Source organism: Lytechinus pictus, chromosome 1 (genome assembly GCF_037042905.1).
Source record: "Lytechinus pictus isolate F3 Inbred chromosome 1, Lp3.0, whole genome shotgun sequence".
Taxonomy (NCBI): Eukaryota; Metazoa; Echinodermata; class Echinoidea; order Temnopleuroida; family Toxopneustidae; genus Lytechinus; species Lytechinus pictus.
The window spans coordinates 32,959,551-32,978,284 of NC_087245.1; the positions used below are offsets into that span (position 1 = coordinate 32,959,551).

At 34.8% G+C, this 18,734-nt stretch overlaps 1 protein-coding gene across 15 annotated transcripts in view; it reads right to left on the minus strand.

Annotated features, from left to right (window-relative positions):
• Nucleotides 1–8,958: 8,958 nt before the first annotated feature.
• Nucleotides 8,959–18,734, minus strand: part of LOC129266028 (electroneutral sodium bicarbonate exchanger 1-like) — a 50,927-nt gene continuing 41,151 nt past the window's right edge. For 13 of the 15 annotated variants that reach the window (XM_064100749.1, XM_064100743.1, XM_064100747.1 and 10 more), the window contains 2 exons: nucleotides 13,820–14,019; nucleotides 8,959–12,136 (listed from right to left, as the gene is read on the minus strand). In XM_064100749.1, coding sequence (XP_063956819.1) covers nucleotides 11,944–12,136; nucleotides 13,820–14,019 — 393 coding nt within the window. In that variant the 3' untranslated portion in view covers nucleotides 8,959–11,943. Of the gene's footprint in view, nucleotides 12,137–13,819; nucleotides 14,020–15,296; nucleotides 15,480–16,289; nucleotides 16,365–17,486; nucleotides 17,547–18,734 lie in introns of those variants that run through there. The other 2 variants (XM_064100708.1, XM_064100731.1) reach the window with 2 other exon arrangements.

The following is an 18,734-nucleotide window of genomic DNA, read 5'->3' on the forward strand; positions in this document are numbered from 1 at the left end:
AAATGTTTTGAGAGTGACACATGAGAGATACCCATCCCTTCTAGCAAATAATATTTATGCTATCATAAAAATCACGTGAATCACCGACATATTTGATAAAATAAGATACAAAGACTCGATATTTCTTTATTTTTGTTATTCAGGCGTGACTTTGTATTTGATACTCTGGGTAACCTTCGAAATACAAACATAAAACACCCAAAGTGGAATAAACGAATTACTATAATACCTTTTATATAATCAGTAAATTATATGTGACTGTGTCGGAGAGTTTATGATGGCACTCTGAGCCAATAAAACAGATATTCGTTTATTTGATCTCGATTAAATTATTTTGTTGATAAATAAATCAATCTTTCGATTTGCACTCTCCGGCTGACACTCATCTAACCCTTTTTGAGATGTTATTCAAATTAAATTTTGTTTGTTTTTGTTGTCCTTAATAAGGTTAGATGTTATTCCCAAAACGATCCAAATTACCCAAAATAAGTATCCAAGTTTTATAACTCACACTCTAAAAAAATTGAGCGCTATTTGTACAGAGCTTGTATAGCGACTTCACTTCCCATTGCTTATTTTCTAGTTAAAATATGAATACAATTAGCACTTCATTTTTTAGAGTTCAGTCTTGGGTATGTAGGGAAAAACAATTGTATTGGTTTTAAATTCATGAATCGGGATATGTGAATATAGTTTTCATAATTTTGGAGTAATGGTAATTTGGCACAGGTACGACAATCCAGACGAATTGAACCCTACCCACAACGCCGGGCTCTCAGTCTTTCATATTGGTAGCGGTTATGCTATATACCTGACCATTAACATGAATGCAACCGGAGGACCGATGGCTAAGCTACCCTCCGTCTGACACAATAATGGGATACATAACTTAAAGGGGAATCCAGCCTTGGCCATTAAATGTTGTGTTGGGAAGGAGAAAAATAAATTAAACAGAATGGTGAAAGTTTGAAAGAAATCGGACAAGCAATAAGAAAGTTATAGCTGCTTTAAAATTGAGACCACTAATACTATGTACATTTCAAATTGGCAACTGGGTAAGTAAATTATGACAAGGGGCAAGGACAACTTTCCCATAGGCCATGTACTTTATTATCAGGGATTTGTGGTTTTCTCCTAAGCACCCATTCCCCTGGGGCAGTAATCTAAATATAACCCAGGTAGTATATTGTCTTATGTCCTCATGAAAGAAAAATATAATTTGAAATAAAACTTTTGGGGAAAATGACATTTTAGCCATAATATGTATTGGAGTACATGGAAGAGTAGTCCTTGCCTTACATCACTATGACATCCCATATGCGGCCAATTTGAAGTCTCCATGGGTATAGTGATTACCAATATTTACAACTTTTAAAAATTCATAACTTTCTTGTTGTTTGTCCAATATTGATCAAACTTTCACCGATCAACTTGTCTGATTTTTCTTTTCCTTATAAAATCAAGTTTTTATTTGGGTTGGATTCCCCTTTAACTAGTGCAGATGCGCTAATTACTGGAATTTTCAGTTAAGCTTATATACAAGAAGTGTGTGGTGATGTTGATGTACATGAATTTTACCAAATCCGATTGAAAAATATAACAAAGATACTATTTTGGAGTACGATATATATTTCAAAATTCCTTACAACAAATTTTCTCCATGCAACTCTTTTAGAACGCAGCACATCTCTAACAAACATGTTAGAAATTTGCCAGTTTCATTGATAACCCTTTTCTGATAACTTATTTCTTCGTATTTTATTTCTATTTCTTTTTCATATGTATTTTCCCACTAAAAATTATGTATTGCTCAGATTCTAGTACTTTCCGATCTCGGAGGTGGTAAAAAAAAACCATTCCAACAGTAGATGGGATACCTTAAGAGGCAAGAGCTATATGAATTAAGTAAAATTCGTGTGAAATATACTGAACTGAAAGTAAAAAATATTGTTCCTCTCCTACTTGGACTCGGTTTCTACCTTGTGTCATTGTTCTTATTGAGAAAACATGTGCCCCCTCTTATCGCACCAAAAGGCAAAGACTTAACTGAAGAGAAACATGCCCTAGCTTTCTTGCCCCTTGTCTGACAATGTTGCCCCTTAAGTCAACATGAACTCTGAAATATGATTATTAGCCATTATCCTTGATTGTCAGAAGCAATAATAGCAAACAAAAAGCTCATTTTGTGAAGAATATTGTCATCAAAGAACATATGTTGACACCGATATTAGCAATGCAAACAACCCAAAACAAAAGAGAATCACTATATAACAATGACCCCTGACCTCTGACGTCATTGGATGAGCGTTGAAACTAGTCATAACATGCAATTTCATCATTAAGAAATGAGGATCACGTGTGTGTTTTTTTTTTAAGTTAGAATGGTTTTACACTACAGGAGTGTTATCGCCCCCATTATCCAGCAGACAAACCCGATTGTTATCCGTTGCAGAAAGAGTTGCGTTTAAACGCAAGTCAAAAAATCAATCAAGTCCCAAATGCGCGCTGTTGATTGGTTGAAAATCAAGTTGCGCATGATTTTTAGAGTTGCGATTGATTGCAACTCTTTCTGCAACGGGCCCACTAAATCGCAACTCTAAAAATCAGATCTATGATTATTATAAGCAGTTCAAGAAATAATTCAGATAAAAGATGGGACACGAAGAGATTAGAGCCTCGGCTAGGCATTCTTGATGAAGCATTGGTGTACAGATGGGGGGAGGGGGGCGTGGAGGCCATGCCCCCTAAAAAAAGTTCCAAGATAAAGAAAAAATGAAAGAAAAACAGAAGGGAAGGGAATGGTAAGATATGGTGCTTTTTTCTGAATACCGTGCCAAAATCTATCACAATATAAGATTTTCATTTTGTAAAGGGCAAAAATGTACTTAGCTCGCTTGAAACTTTTCAAGACATTTCGTCACATAGTACCCCTCATTTTCTTGTGGGGGGGGGGGGTGCTCATTACGCCACTGTCAGGGGTCCGTTGCAGAAAGAGTTGTAGTCAAACACAACTCTAAAAATCATGCGCAACTTGATTTTAACGGGCACACAGGAAATGATCTTCCGCATGGCATTTATACTCTTTTTTATAGATTTTCCATTTATCTTACTTTTCATATTTCATCATATTTTACATTTTAAATTTATATTTATATTGATAATACACAGAGCATGATCGCACAAGATATTCCTCACTTATTCTCCTTTAATTGGCTTCAAAATAACGTGTGATGTTTCTTTTTTGTAATTTCTGTAAAATGTTGCTCATTTATCGAAGTTTCTTTATTACTCTATGAGCATCTGTTATTAATGTCATTGGCGCATTAACGATGTCCTTATTATCACGACATATTTTCATAATTATATAGTAAAGCAAAAGTTTGTTAATACTTCATTATGATGTGTATGTTTTTAAAACAGAAAATCATTCGCAGCAACAAGAATAAACATAATTTTCGAACAGAAAATGTAAATGTTTACAGAAAATAGACTCAAGCATTAATAATAATAAAAAAGCAAATTGAGTAAGTACAATTGCTCCTATATCTGTACGGACACAAGTACAGCACAGAAAACGAACAAACAAAACTTCATCTTCATTTCATTCTCCACAATATCAATATTTTATTCTCCTTAGATTCGACATAAACATACGCTCTATAAGTACATTCATGTCATAACAATGGGATGACTTACTTATACATTATCCCTTCTTCAGCATTGGTATCAAGAAAAATAAAATGCAATTTCAAATTTCAAACATAAATCCCCTAATTCACTAGCAAATATACTTCAAAGAAGTTGAAATTCTCGCAACAGAAGCCGTTACATCTTCAGTGTTGCTAATAATGGAGTCTTTTTCCATTGTACAATTCTATTTTAGCATATATGGACAAAATAAATAGGAGAAAGAGAAATAGGTGATGTAATTGTCAATATCTTCTTTCATCATGACATATCCAAACGTAGAACATTTCTTTGGTCTTTGTAATAAGCTTTGCCTTTAACAGCACAACGTAAAATCTAATATAGACAAAATAAAAGTAAAATGAAAAATTATTTAAAAATAATGAATGTAAACTCTAAGTTCTATAGCACCTAAAAATAATCAAATGGGAATCCAAATTAAGAACCAATAGAGACTTACCAGATTGTATCACACTGAATGGAAATACTTATAAAAAAATGAGGTTAAAACTATCATTTTGCTTTAAAAAATGACTTTACAGGATAAAAAAAAACACTTGCTTACAAGTAGAGAAATGATATACCTAAAAAGAGATGAAACAGGTTTAAAAAGAAAGAATTACCCTGAAATACATGTGGTTCAAAACAAAACATATTATGACATTCTCATTATTTTTCCCATGCTTTTATAAAGGGGATAAGGGGAAAATATAATTATCTATCCAATCAATAAATAAGAATTCAAATATTTGTTAGATCAGGAAAGTAAGATAGGAAAACAGAAACAATGTATTCCTTTGTTGGTTATACATAAAATGACACCAGGCTCATTAAGTATAAAGTATTATAAGCATCTCTACATGAAATAATGTAAAAAGAAGAAAATAAAACTAACTTTATACCAAAGCTGAAAAAGGAGAAAACCCTTGTCACACAAAACTGAATGGTTTAAAATTTCAGATTCTTTCCTCCGACTTCAGTGGTCCAGAATTTTTTTTTTTTTAATCACTGTGTACCTTTTACCACTGTGTACAAGAATGGGCCAATCCTTGTCCCGGACCATATTCAGGTAACGGGGAAGGGGGGAGGCTTTCATCATCGACAAGGCAGGTTCAATACAGACATACAACAAAGAAATAAGAATCTTTCTTTTTTTTAAATGAAGATAGGACTCAAAATTTCAACAACCCTTTTTCTTAACAAGAGCAAAATTAAACACACAACATTGAAACGAAAAAGTACATAGACAAAGGCATTATTCCTTTGGACACAAAGGTACATGCAGACAATTATGAAATAATACTTGGGACTTTAAATTACGAACTGTATGCAATAATGACGTAAGAGTAAACAACAAAAAAATGCAATAAAAGATGATTTGTTGAGAGAGGGAGACAGAGATGTCAAAAAGGAGGGGAAATATTGAGGATACAGATAAGGGTGGCAAGGAGAAAATGAGAGAAGAAAAAATGAAAAAAATTATCATGAAAGTTATAAGAGAAAACATTAAGAAATGTACAATAAGAAGAGAGAGGGAGAGAGAGAGAACGGTTGGGCAAAGGAGCAGAGAGAAAAGAATAATGTGACACCACAATCAATTACTTAATACACACCGAAAAAGAGCCGGACAGACTAAAACAAAAGAAAGGAGGGGGCATGGCAGTAAAAAATCAAGGATCCAATTCTTCCATGGACCATCATCAAACATAACATAAGCTGGTGCATAGAATAAACCATCATGACAAATAATGATGATAATTGAAGGAAGTATGGAGAGATGGAGAATGGGAGAGGAAGTGAGATAATGGAGAAAAAGAAGAGGGAGAAAGAAAGAGAGACAGACAGGGCCATTGAGAGATAGAGTGGAAGAGAGAGATAGGGCCATTGAGAGATAGAGTGGAAGAGAGAGATAGAGTGGGAGAGAGAGATGATAAAAGGATAACACACTTAATGTCTTTATGATACAAATATTGCTAATCATTCTCAATATTATCAATAGATTATTTTACAACCACTCCACTAATACCTACTGGTAATCTTTTCAGTAGGTCCAAGTACAAACATAAATCATCAACTTAAATATAATGTATGAATGAAAATATATCCTGTAAAAAGAAGTTCACATGAAGTTTTCTAATTCTTCAAGTTAAAAATACAAATGAGATTTCATCAACATTTGTCGGAAATAAATCAAGATTCCATAACAACTTCTGATTTTCAAAACCTCTGCACATTCACAAACAATCCTGTAGTTGATCGTTTTCAAAAGAAGGTTGTGTTAAAGAAAAAAATGAAATTCTTATGGGGAAACTAATATTATGATCATAATTGTGTGAGGTATATGATAAAATAAAATGCCAACAAAATATGGAGCCTGTTGCCTCTGTTATATAATACTGTAATTTTCAAATGCACTATATCATGCCCAACATGACTTCACCTCACAATGTGATTTAGTTCAACACCTATACATAGTCAGAATTCCTTCTCAAGAAGTTCAAACACCGTAGTACAAATAATTGTTCCAAATCCCAACTTAAATTATTATGGTAAGATTCTGAGTTCTGTGACACAAGGCAGTACAACTGATGCTTATAATTGATTGCATTGATCTATATGTGTTGCCAAATGTACAAATCCACTCTATAACCAATCATTGTGCTTTGTTAACAGGCCCCATAGCTAAAGATTACACTGACTTTTAAAAACTGTTTTTAAATCAGCTTTCTAATTCTGTACCTCTATCTATCCTCTACCTTGTTTGAAATTCATATTTTTTGTACTTTAAACCACACACTTCATCTGTAATTACATATATAATTATTACCTTGATGGGTGATTTCAAGTTCAGTGTTGACCATTAAAGTGTTGGTGTTAGGTCAATTTTTACCCCCGATTATAACACCAAACATAAAATGAAGATGGTCCTGAAGAGTCACGAGTTCTTGATATGTCAATAGTGTGATCTGGATCAGTTTTGCAAACTCTGAATAAGTTTTGGAGCTAGGGGAAGCAATCCAAATTCCAACACCAAGTCCAACACCGGACTTGAAATCACCCAGTGTTTTTGACAATGAAAGAAACCCAAAAGAGATAAAGCATGAAGGGAAATCATTGCAATGATTGTCAAACAGGCTTCAAGATTTAACATCCACTTTGCGAGCATAGTAAATATGTATTCTTAGTTATTAGAAGGGCAGTTCATTCGATTGGAGAGTTTCATAGCAGGATAAAGATGCATTGGTCGCTATGTACAAAAGGACCTGTTACTAATGGACATACACTTGTATCTTGTAACAAAATAACCACGGGTAACTCAAACTTATGCAATGTTGTATTTTGAAATGACACTACAACCACCGAGTTCAATAATGTAACAATACCGAGTACATGTATATATCATTTAAGTATATATATGGTGCAGTAAAGGCGATTGTTGATGCATGATATATAGTCTGACTCAATCTTTACAGAATGGCCACTCATCCAGGTAACCTGTATACAATGGTCATCAGAACTTGTTAAAGTATTCCAATGTTTCAAAGCTTATCTTTCCAAGAATATAAATCAAATGTACCACCAATTGCCAAGCAATTTGTCACAGGGCCCAGGGCTGCGTACCACAAAGCTCAGTTCTTCATATTACCAGTTTTACAATTGATTGCCAAACAACCACCAATGCAATCAATCATTTAAAAAAAACATGCATTGATCAATTAAGCTTTGGGTAACAGGGCTGTAATTAAAGAATTGGACCTGTATATAGCAACTACTGAAGGTAGACAAGAAATTCAGTATTGACGGATTCAGGTGAAATATGAAGTATGTACAGTGGACTTTCTTTATCATTGGCTTTGTATTAGGCTGCATGGAGGTAGAATTAAGTAGAACTATCACTGAAGGTGATTAATACCCCCGCCCTATGCTGTAACCATGGCAACAGTTTCCAACAAATGGGGAAAAAAATATCTTGCCCATCTTTACCCAAGACCTACGTGTGAACAAAATATCATGAGAATTGGTTAAAAACTGATGAAGTAGTTTGATACACAAGGTTTTTACCTCATTTTTGCCAAAAAATACCGTTTCCATGGCAACGCATTTTCCGACACATGCAAAAAATGTGTCTTGCACATCTTCACCCCAACACCAATATGTGTTCCAAGTTTCATGAGAGGCGGTTAGAAACTGAGGAAGTAGTTCGATGTGCAAGATTTGCAATGGACCGACCGCCCAACCATAAGCTGACTCCTATATCACCCCCTTCAAACTTCGTTTGGCAGGGGTATAATAACAAGTGAAGCGATTTCAATCCATTCACACTAGACACTATGTATACCGATAACACCAGTATTAAACAAAGGTTGTTCACATTAGTTTATTACAAGGACTGGAGGTAGCTAGAGGGTCAGTTCACACTATGCCATGATAACTGTAAATAGAAGTAAAATGCATGATATCTCTTATTTGTACAATAGTGTGCATGATATTTGTACATAAAAATGCTGCAAATATGATGATATACTTAATGATGAGCTATGAGACACAAAATTAATACAATTTTCTGAACGATGAAAAGCGCTAGCATGGAGTCCCTCTCTTTGATTACGTGCCGTATTTACATGTAGCACATAATTGATATCATGAATAGATGCTACTCATGTATGGATTAGATGATGGTTTTTATCCCTCTCCTACCTTTTGTACATCAATCTCATGTTCACTGAATTAACCAATTATTGGCTATACAGACTGGTCCCTCCTACGAACCATTCAGTATTTCTTGATATTAAAATCCATACAATTATATCTCTGAAAAAATTAATGAATTTTCAACAAAATATACCCCTATCCAGCTTGGACACAAACCAGATAAATTTATCCACATATTCCTGATCATATATTATTACTTGTTAGTTTTAAAATCCATTTTATTTACAACATCTGGAGCAAACGACTACTTTACATCAAATGTATTGATATAATCTTCTAGCAAGGTGTATTCATAAGATCACGTTATTCTCACCCATACAATTTTTTCATGAACAAAAACACACACACACACATGCGCGCGTAATCTACTCTTTACTTCTGAATACCACTACGGAAATTATCAACTATGAGTTGTATGTATCAGGGATTTGTGCACAGATTGCTAGAGGAAAAGAAAACTGAGAGTCTATTTCAAGAATGGCATGTTAAGCATATTTCATCAAATGTTTAGCAGTATACATGCATATTAGTCAGCAAATACACACTCAAACATATTTATAACCTGTACATCTTTTTTTTATGTTGTCTAATGAAAATCTCTTTTTAGCATGATTTACACAAAGAATGTATATTTTCAATTTCCGTGAATCGACAAACCCTTCTCTGGTGTCGTCATAGATATTAATCAAAAGTTGGAGAAATTTGAAATCAAGATTAATAAAAAATAATTAAAAAAAGAAAATTGCCGTAATGACTCTTTGGCCCATATCCTGAACTCATGTTTGACTTAAAATCTAGCCTAAAGCTGTATTTCAACTATGGAAAGCCAATTGTGACACAACTCTGTAAATGTTTAGGTTTGATTTATCAACCCATCTCTCACTCACATCATCCATGACTGTCTAGGAATAATAACTGGATTTATTTCTTCGCCATACAGCATGATGAAAAGGACAATGAACATAAGAACCATACATCGTTAATGAAATTTGGTATTTTGGGCTTGCCATAATTTTAGCAGAAATGGACCAAGACCTGTAAAGTCAAATCGAACATCAGGATACAGGCCTTTGAGAATACCACGATAATCATGCTTAAAATGTCAATTATTTTTTGGCTGGTTGCCGTTCTTAAAATTTCTATCAATAATCCTTTATCACTCTTTTCATATGCCCAAATCGCTATTTTTCTTGTTTTTAATAGAAATTCTGGTTAGTATGTTCAACAAAAACAGCAATCAATTGACACTAAAAGAACTACCGAACATCAATAAAACAAAGACAAGCACATTCAAAGTGGTAGAAAGTTGCATAATATAAGGTGAACAAAATATATCTCTTTACAATCATCACTTAGTTTTGGAAGTGCTCTTAAAAACATGTAGTTTACAATAATTTAACATTTTTCCTCCATTTTTTTCCTTCAATGTCCTTACAATATCATTAATTTACAAACATTTGAAATCTCAAGAAATATACATTTACACAAAGAAAGAAAAATCTACACTACTAGACTTTAAAAGCAAGATCATTAATTACCCTTTTAGCTTTGAAAATATTTTGTCAAAAGGGGACTAAAGTTTTATACAAAAAAATTATGATTGTTACGAAAGTAATAAATGTATTATTGCCAGTCTAAAATAGAAATCCTATCATGTTATATTTGTTTTAGCCTATTTACATATTTTAGTTTTATACACAATTCTTTTTCTTCTTCCTAACCCTGACCATTTAACACTACTTCGGCTGGACATAACTACAGATATCTTTTTAAAGGTGTTGGTGATATGATACTGGCAAGAATAGAATTAATCATTCTTTTTTTTTTAACTAACAAGAATTGTTTATAGCTTTTAACCCTGTAATAATATTCTGCATCTATATCTGTAACTTGATGAATATCTACAGTAATGATTGTTTCATACAGTCTGGTGTGAACTCGCCAATGCACTGTTTCAACTTGTGGGCATTTTCATCACTATCATAAAACTCTACAATTTGTTGAGATACATGACATGAACTGAGTTGTGCTCTAAATCATCACACCAGAACACAGGAAACTATTTTTCAATTCAACAAGAATAAATACAGATGGCTTCTGACCAATTCTCCTTCAGGTCGGTTATTTTTGTTCCCATACAGGTGTCGGTAGGCATGCCTGTGCAAGTTTAGAAAAGCTATACTAATCCTCTAAAAAACTGAGATTAGAGTATATCCTAGTTCAAAAGTATAACCCTTGTATCCCAAAATTAAAAGCTCTGAATAGGTTGTTTTTATTATAATTTTTTTCTTCAAATTATGACATATGTAGCAACCTTTTCCGCATAGAAAAAATTCTCTCCAGGAATTAGGAGACTGTTTTCAGACAATATGAGGTTGCAACTATTGTCATGATTAAAAACTACGGCTTTTCTTAAACATTTTGAGATACAGTTTTTGACACCCCCCCCCCCCCCACAAAATGACAAAGGACAATTAAGTATGATAGAGGTACATGTATACATGTGCATGAATCATTAATTATTGAAATCAGATACTTGTTATTCATATAAATCATAGAGCCATGATTTTATTTTGTCTATACAAAGAGAGCTCATATCTGCCAATAATCTTTCTGCATAAGACAAAATAAATAGAACTGCCTAGTAGTCGCAAATTGACTTAATATTTTTTCTTAATATAATCCTTGCTGCCTGATAAAATAGTTTTAAATTCGGATTCAGATAGTATAGTACTACCATTTTAAGATGTATGACAGCAATGTATATACAAGTTTTTGGAATGGAGGGAGTTGATATAAAGCCTAGTATCACCCATTAACTGTAAACACACGCAATGCAGATTATAAGTATATTTTCAAAAGGTCGCAACAACAATCTAGATTTCATTTTCTCTGTTTTCATTGTGAATTGCCTTAACACTCTGCTTCTACATGCCCTTTGGATATGATGTAAAACAGAAGATCTCTGACAGGCGCAACCCCACAATATCCATACAATCTCTCTCTTCAATATTATATTCTCTCATTTGACAAACACACGCACATAATAAATATCATGCAGCAGCTTTGCACACACATTCTTACATAATTGGCTTTAAAAAAAAAAATCACCAATGATGGTGTATGAGTTATAACAACATTTCCCTTTCGGTTCGTGTTGGGTTCTTAATTTTTGACGATCCTACAGCTTTCTGACAGCATACAACTAGGCTGCCAACCAAACAAAAGCTATATCTTCCATTTTTTAATCAATAAAAATATACATTTCCTATGAACACACCTCTCAAACAAATAAAAACAAACTGACTGACAAAGTAAATTCTTTTAAAACTCTGATATGGTCACACATCTGTTGAAACATCTTCCCTGCCATTATACAGTCTTCATGCCTTAACATATATACTTTTTGACTACACACGTCATCACAGAGAAAATAAAGTACATCTGTATTTGTATTAGTCAGTCATACGCGGAAACTGGAGTTAACTCCTTCTGCTTGACTCATAGCATCCACAGAGCGATGGAGTTGAGACCTTGTAGCTTTTAAACAGAGGTTTCGTTATCAGTACCGTTGTAAGTTGGGGGAGGAGACGGGGTGCGTCGGAACTGCTCAGGGACCTCGATACGGACCTCCTGGATGCTCCCCCGTTGGGTCTCTAGGTACGACGATTCCCGAGGACTGCCGGGGATTGTGGGAAGGTCGAGAGTTGGACGGGCACCACCACTATTTGTTTTCCTGGATCGATAGGAAAGGGGGAGGGACATAAGATTAGCTGGTAATTCAGTTTGAAGGAGATAACATTTTCAGGTAATTATAATAATAATATAGGGTATTTATATTGCGCACATATCCACCTTGTTAGGTGCTCGAGGCACTCCTATATTACCCGGCTAAGCTAGGCGTTCATAGCGCACACAGCTTTTTAAGGAATTACTTCCTACCGGTACCCATTTACCTCACCTGGGTTGAGTGCAGCACATTGTGGATCAGTTTCTTGCCGAAGGAAATTACGCCATGGCTGGGATTCGAACCCACGACCCTCTGTTTCAAAGTCAGAAGACTAATCCACTGGGCCACAATGCTCCATATTGCATGGCTCAGAATGGAATACCAGAAATATTCCAAGAGATCATGAATATTGGCCCTAACAAGTGGAATATTTCTGGTATTTCATGAAATAAAGCCATCCAATATAATTATTATCATCTATCCCACCCCCCCCCCCCCTCATAAAAGAGGGAGCAATTTGATTGAACAAGTCATAGATCACTTATCACATTATATCATCATCACTTCATAGGATCAATTTTGGTCATTGACATGTGATTTGCATGTAGCTCATTATGACGTCAACAAGCGTTATTCTGCTCTATGCTGCGCATCGCATTGCTTTCATTGTTGTGCACGTTGTACATTTCATGCATTCGCACATGCGCATTAAACTGTTAAATATGCTCTCATATTCAATAGCAAATTTTGTACAGGAGCCTATGGGATATTCGTCAAATTTTTGTCCTTTTTAGGGATACGCTCTGATAATGCACGTGCAATTGATACAGACTAAAATACGCATTTTTAATGCATCGCTAGAACACTCTAAATAGATGATAATAGAATATATTGCATGTTCTATAGATGTAAATAGAATAAGATATTTTGCCAAACACAGTTTTGTTAACACTTTGGCCTGTATTCTGAAAAAAGGTTACCTTTAGACCATGGTTTAAAATTGTGATTTAAATATGAGTAGCCACATGTGATGCAAATCTGCAATGTGATGATCAAACTATTATCACATTTTATACTCAAAGCATTACAAACCATCTTGAAATGATAAATACAATAGTTTTCTTCACCATTACATCATGGGTAAGATCCCAGCAAACTCACTCAAAGCAAAAATTATAAACTAAACAACATTCGATACGTAGAGCTTTTCATAATTTCAGCCCAGACTTAAACCTTGGTGTATGTTAAACAGAAGTTCGTTCAGACTGCGGGCCAGAATCTCTGGTTATTATTTTATACAGTATGAGTGGGTAATACAATGTAAGGCTCACTGGTGTGGCATTCAAACAATTCCATAAAACATATTTCAATAACATTTTTTTGCAATCTATTCATATTTTTTCACATGTTACCTAACAAAAGATGATCCTGTCCTCATGAAAGCATGCTGGGGGATCATTTATTGGACACATGATGTGTAATAATATAAATTGTAGTTTGTATTACATACCAGTTTCTAAAATACTATACCACAAAACCAAGAGGTTACCAGAAAAAAACTTGGATGGCTTTTGCTAACTAAGCTATTGCAATTTTAAGCAGACAAAGCTTTCTGTTGATGATTTGACCCCCCCCCCCCTTAGCATTTTTCTTTCTCATAAAATTCAAAGCAAAATCAGTCCCACTTACTCTTTTCCGTGTGGTTTTCTGTGGACGACCTGACCAGCTTCTGAGTTCTTGGCCAAGGCTTTCCAGACACCGGTCTTGGCCATGTCCTCGGGAATGTTGATGCATGCGACCTCGGGATGAAACTCCACCTTGTCCACAGGGATGCTCAACATGTTACCATCTGACAGAGGTACCTGGACACGACCAGGGATGTTCTTGATCTGATGAAAAAATCAAAGAGAATAACCAAAAAAGTTTGAATGGAGAATGAATCTCGATGGAAACCACAAAGAGAACAACCCAGAGGGGTCGTCAAGGTGGTGACCACTGTGTGGTATTTTCTGTTCTAAAAAAAAGACAGAACGAATGATGCAAAATCAAAATGAAGAATGTTCTTGATGGAAAGTACGAAGAGAACAACTCAGTGTGGCCTTCAAGGAGGTGATTTCTGCAGGATATTGATATCCGAATGACGATGGTGTTCCCATGCATCTTTCAAGTGGTGATGATTTAACAGAGAAGGTAATCAGTCTGGCTTCAGTTCTTCAATAAGAACATAAGAATCATCGAAAGAGGTGATCTAGTGTTGTAATAAAGTACAGGGGAGTAGGGATTGTAGAGACACTGTCGGTGCCTAATGCATAGTTTATGGATGAGCTTCAGAGAGGCCCTTGGGTATCATCCAGAATGATCCTGAGTGACTGAAAAACAATGGTTAGTTCATAACTTTGATTTCCTTTGCTGTCCTCTATGTGTAGTTTCAAGTGTCATGCTGGACCTACATTCATAACTCCCAACCCGTCCCAATACATGCATTCAAATGAGAACAAATTTTTGTGTGTGTGGTTCTGTACATTTTGTTGCAGGTGATGCATGCCAGGCCTACATTCAAGCATGTTCCCCATGCAGACTACCTCCCTTTACATCAGTATGAATAATTTTGTCTTTATCTATTTATTTATTTTTGTGGATCTGTTGGTGTAGTTTTAGGTGATGCATGCCAAGCCTACATTCCACCCTTACTGTCTATTCCCAATGCACACATTCCCTTCAGGATGGATCCATTCTTGTTTGTGGTCCTGTAACTTCAATTTTTGGTGAAGCATGCCAGGGGGCGCCATTACATAAAAGTTACCATTATGGTAACTTTCCACGCAATGGTAACTTGCATGGAATCCTTGATTCCAATTGGTTGTTGATCAGCATTACCATGGAAGTTACCATTGGATAGCAATGTTACCGTAATTGTTGTGCAGTGGGGCCCTGGCTTACACTCGTGCCCTATCGACCCTTCCCCATGCATATCTACTGCCCTTCACATTTGTATGGATCAATATTCTTTGGTCCTGGAAGTTTAAGTTCAGGTGACACATACCCTGTGTAGCCGATTCATGCACTATAGACCCTTCCCTTCCCATGCATCGAGAACCTTTACTTCCCTTCACAATAAGTATGAATCCATTTTCTTTGTGGTTCTGAATGAGTACCTAGTTTTACATGATTCATGCTGGACTTATCCCCTACTGACCCTTCCCCATGCATACATTCCAATCAGTACCGATCCATTCTCTTCTTTGTGGTTTTCTGTAGGTGTAGTTTTAGGTGATGGAGGGGGTGAAGGGGCCATTTCTTCTTCTTCATCTTTTATCACTTTCTCTTTAACCGCAGAACCATTTGTTGCCTGTTTTACGAAGTTTACAAAAAAAATGACAACAAAAACTTAGGAATATATTCTGTGACTCTTGTAGAATTTTCATCTTATGATCTGTAAAGTTGCATGCAAGAAAATGAGAAGAGTTCTGGGGCAGACAACTAATTAACAAAAGTTTATGCATGCAAACGATTATAGAGCCCCCTCTTGTGGTGGCTAGCCTATAGTCAGATGACTATCCTCTGCAAGGAAGGCCATATTGGTGCCTGTGACTAATCCCATTCATTCATGCCTATCCTATCTAGCTCCCTCTTGTGGGGAATTATGTACAGTTCAATTTGCACTGCACATCTCTACTTATATCCTTTACTTTCACTCATAAGAATTGGGCTGGTGTTTCAATAAATTTGGTTACCCATTCAGTTAAACATGATGGCAAAAATACTACTTTTGTTACGTATACCACCCATAAATAACAGAAAATAATGCACCATTTTCTTTCCGATTTTGTTTTTATCTTGGGCATGCTCATGAGCTCAGAAATAGTGAAAATTCGGTAGTTTCTAAGGACTTCATATGAAAAAAAGAAAATACAAAAATATATGAGTAATATCATTCATGTTAATTATCTACATGTTCAAATTAGAAGAGATTGTTTTATAAACAGTAGGATTGGAAAAGCCTTCTATTACTCTTTTCATTTTTCTGTGTTTTTGTTTTACTTTTGGTCATTTTAAAACATTCATTAATACATATCTGGGTGAGTGGGATTGTAATGTAGGATAAGGAACATATTCTTTGTTTAATAATCAGTTATTCTAGGATTAAAATATCAAATACCACTTTAGGTTGCTCTTGGGATGCCATGGCCGAAGCACGCTGTAAAAGCTGAAATGTATCCGACCGTTTTCTTCCCTGTTAATTAGAAAAATTACTTGAGCTTTAAACCCGGAATAAAACCATTTTTTAGAAAATGAAGGTCTTTCACCCATGACTAACCCTCCTGGTCTGCAGATTTTAAACAAAGATTTATTTATTTTTTCAAATTCCTTGGGATGTTTGCTTTTTAAAAATTTCTCCCAAATATCAGGTAAATCTATTTCTCTTACTAACATTATCATTCATTCATGATTCAAATTTCGATCTTTTGGAATCGAGTTCTTAACCTGAATATGCATTTTTGTGTAATTTGGCCTCTAATGTTAATCAGTGCATGGTTAATAGATGGATAAACGACATACAATGAGTCAGTCTCTTTAAAAGTGAATTTGAAAGTTCAGTCTTTTGGTGCAAACCCGAGGGGTTAGAGTGGTGACATTGTCAGTTGAGCGCCAGAAAGACGTAAATGCCATTCTGACTCTCACGCAGACCATACACAAAGGTGGTTAGACCTTCCTCATGCCGTGCATGCACAGTTTACATGCATTATATTGTCCTTTTTTTTTTAAAGGTCTCAATTTCTGAAGCTCAGAGGATATGTGTCTTCCTCTTTTCTTGAAACTCCAGATGCAAATAACATCACCCACTACTTTCTTTCTTTTTTTAAACCCATTATCGATAAAATCATTTTATCTGAGGAAAATATACTACTAGAGAATAACTCCTCACTTTCCCAATGGATGATTATATTCCCATGAAAAATCTCTATTTTCAAAAGCTTTAGTGTGCAGAATATGAAATACCACATTGCTGTAATCCATATACTAAATAGAAACATTCCAGCTGCTGAACATATATGTGATCAATGTGTGGAATACAGAACATGTCAGCCTTACACTTAATACAATCCTCTCATGCAGCGTTGAATACAATCACCATAAATCGTTGTTTAGCAATTTCTTCAGATGCTATTATCAGAATGGTATGACTTTCCTTCTCAGAATGAAAAAAAAAATCAAATGCACTCGATTTTGTTCACAGACCCTGCAGTCACTTGTATTTATTGCTGGTTTTGTTGTACAGGGTATTTATTATCTTTTTTTTTTATTCAGGGGATTCACTATAATGTCAGGCAGGGTGCATGCACTATACTGTCACCTTTTTATACTTCCACTTTATACCGCAACCCAATCTTTTTAATTTGGCGAGGAATTGAAACTGTCACATAAGAAAAAAGAAATAGTTCATTCTTTCATACTCATATCTGGTAACTCCAAGCATATATGTATAAAAGCACAATGATTAGCATTTATGCATAAGCAGTGAAGTAGTGTTATCATTACAGATCAGTACTAATCTACTTTTGCATTGATTGCTTTTGTTTAGCTGAAACAAAACCAAATACAAGATCAAAACACAACATACATGTGTACATGTTATTTAAAGGACAAGTCCACCCCAACAAAAAGTTGATTCAAATAAAAAGGCAAAAATCCAACAAGCATAACACTGAAAATTTCATCAAAATCGGATGTAAAGTAAGAAAGTTATGACATTTTAAAGTTTCGCTTAATTTCACAAAACAGTTATATTCACATCCTTGTAGGTATGCAAATGAGGAGACTGATGACATCACTCACTCACTATTTCTTTTGTATTTTATTATGTGAAATATGAAATATTCAAATTTTCTCCCTGTTGTCAAGTGATACAACGATTAATTCCTCCCTGAACATGTGCAATTAGCATTGTTTAATACTATAAGGTTCAATCATGTTGGTCCTTATTGTCAAATCTGTAATAAATGATAAATTGTATAATACAAACAATAAAAAACAAAACAAATAGTGAGTGAGGGACATCATCGACTGTCTCATTTGCATGTCACTGAGTTGTGCATATCACTGTTTTGTGAAGAATAAACGAAACTTTAAATGGTCATAACTTTATTTTACATCCGATTTTGATGAAATTTTCAGCATAATGCTTGTTTGATTTTTCTCTATTTATTCACATCAACATTTGTCTGGCGTGGACTTGACCTTTAAAGTATTAAAAAAGTGTTCTGGGATGCACACAAAATTTCAATACAGGGGCGCTTTTCACAGGGCTGTTTATGAAAGCTTCTTACAACTTTACGACCAATTGGAGCATAGAAAGCTCTGTGGGGTTCCTCAATTATAATGAATCACTTTCACATTAAACATAAGTTTTGATGAACAAGACCCAACCATCAATTTTTAGAGTAAACCAGAGTATTAACCACAAATTAGTTGACACTAATGATAAATTGTTATTCTATCATTTAGTATCGAAAAACACTGTGTTAGCTCTTCATATTTTAGTGATTCATGAAGTTATTTGTTAAGTCATATGTAACGTTACAAACAGCTTTATGAAACACCC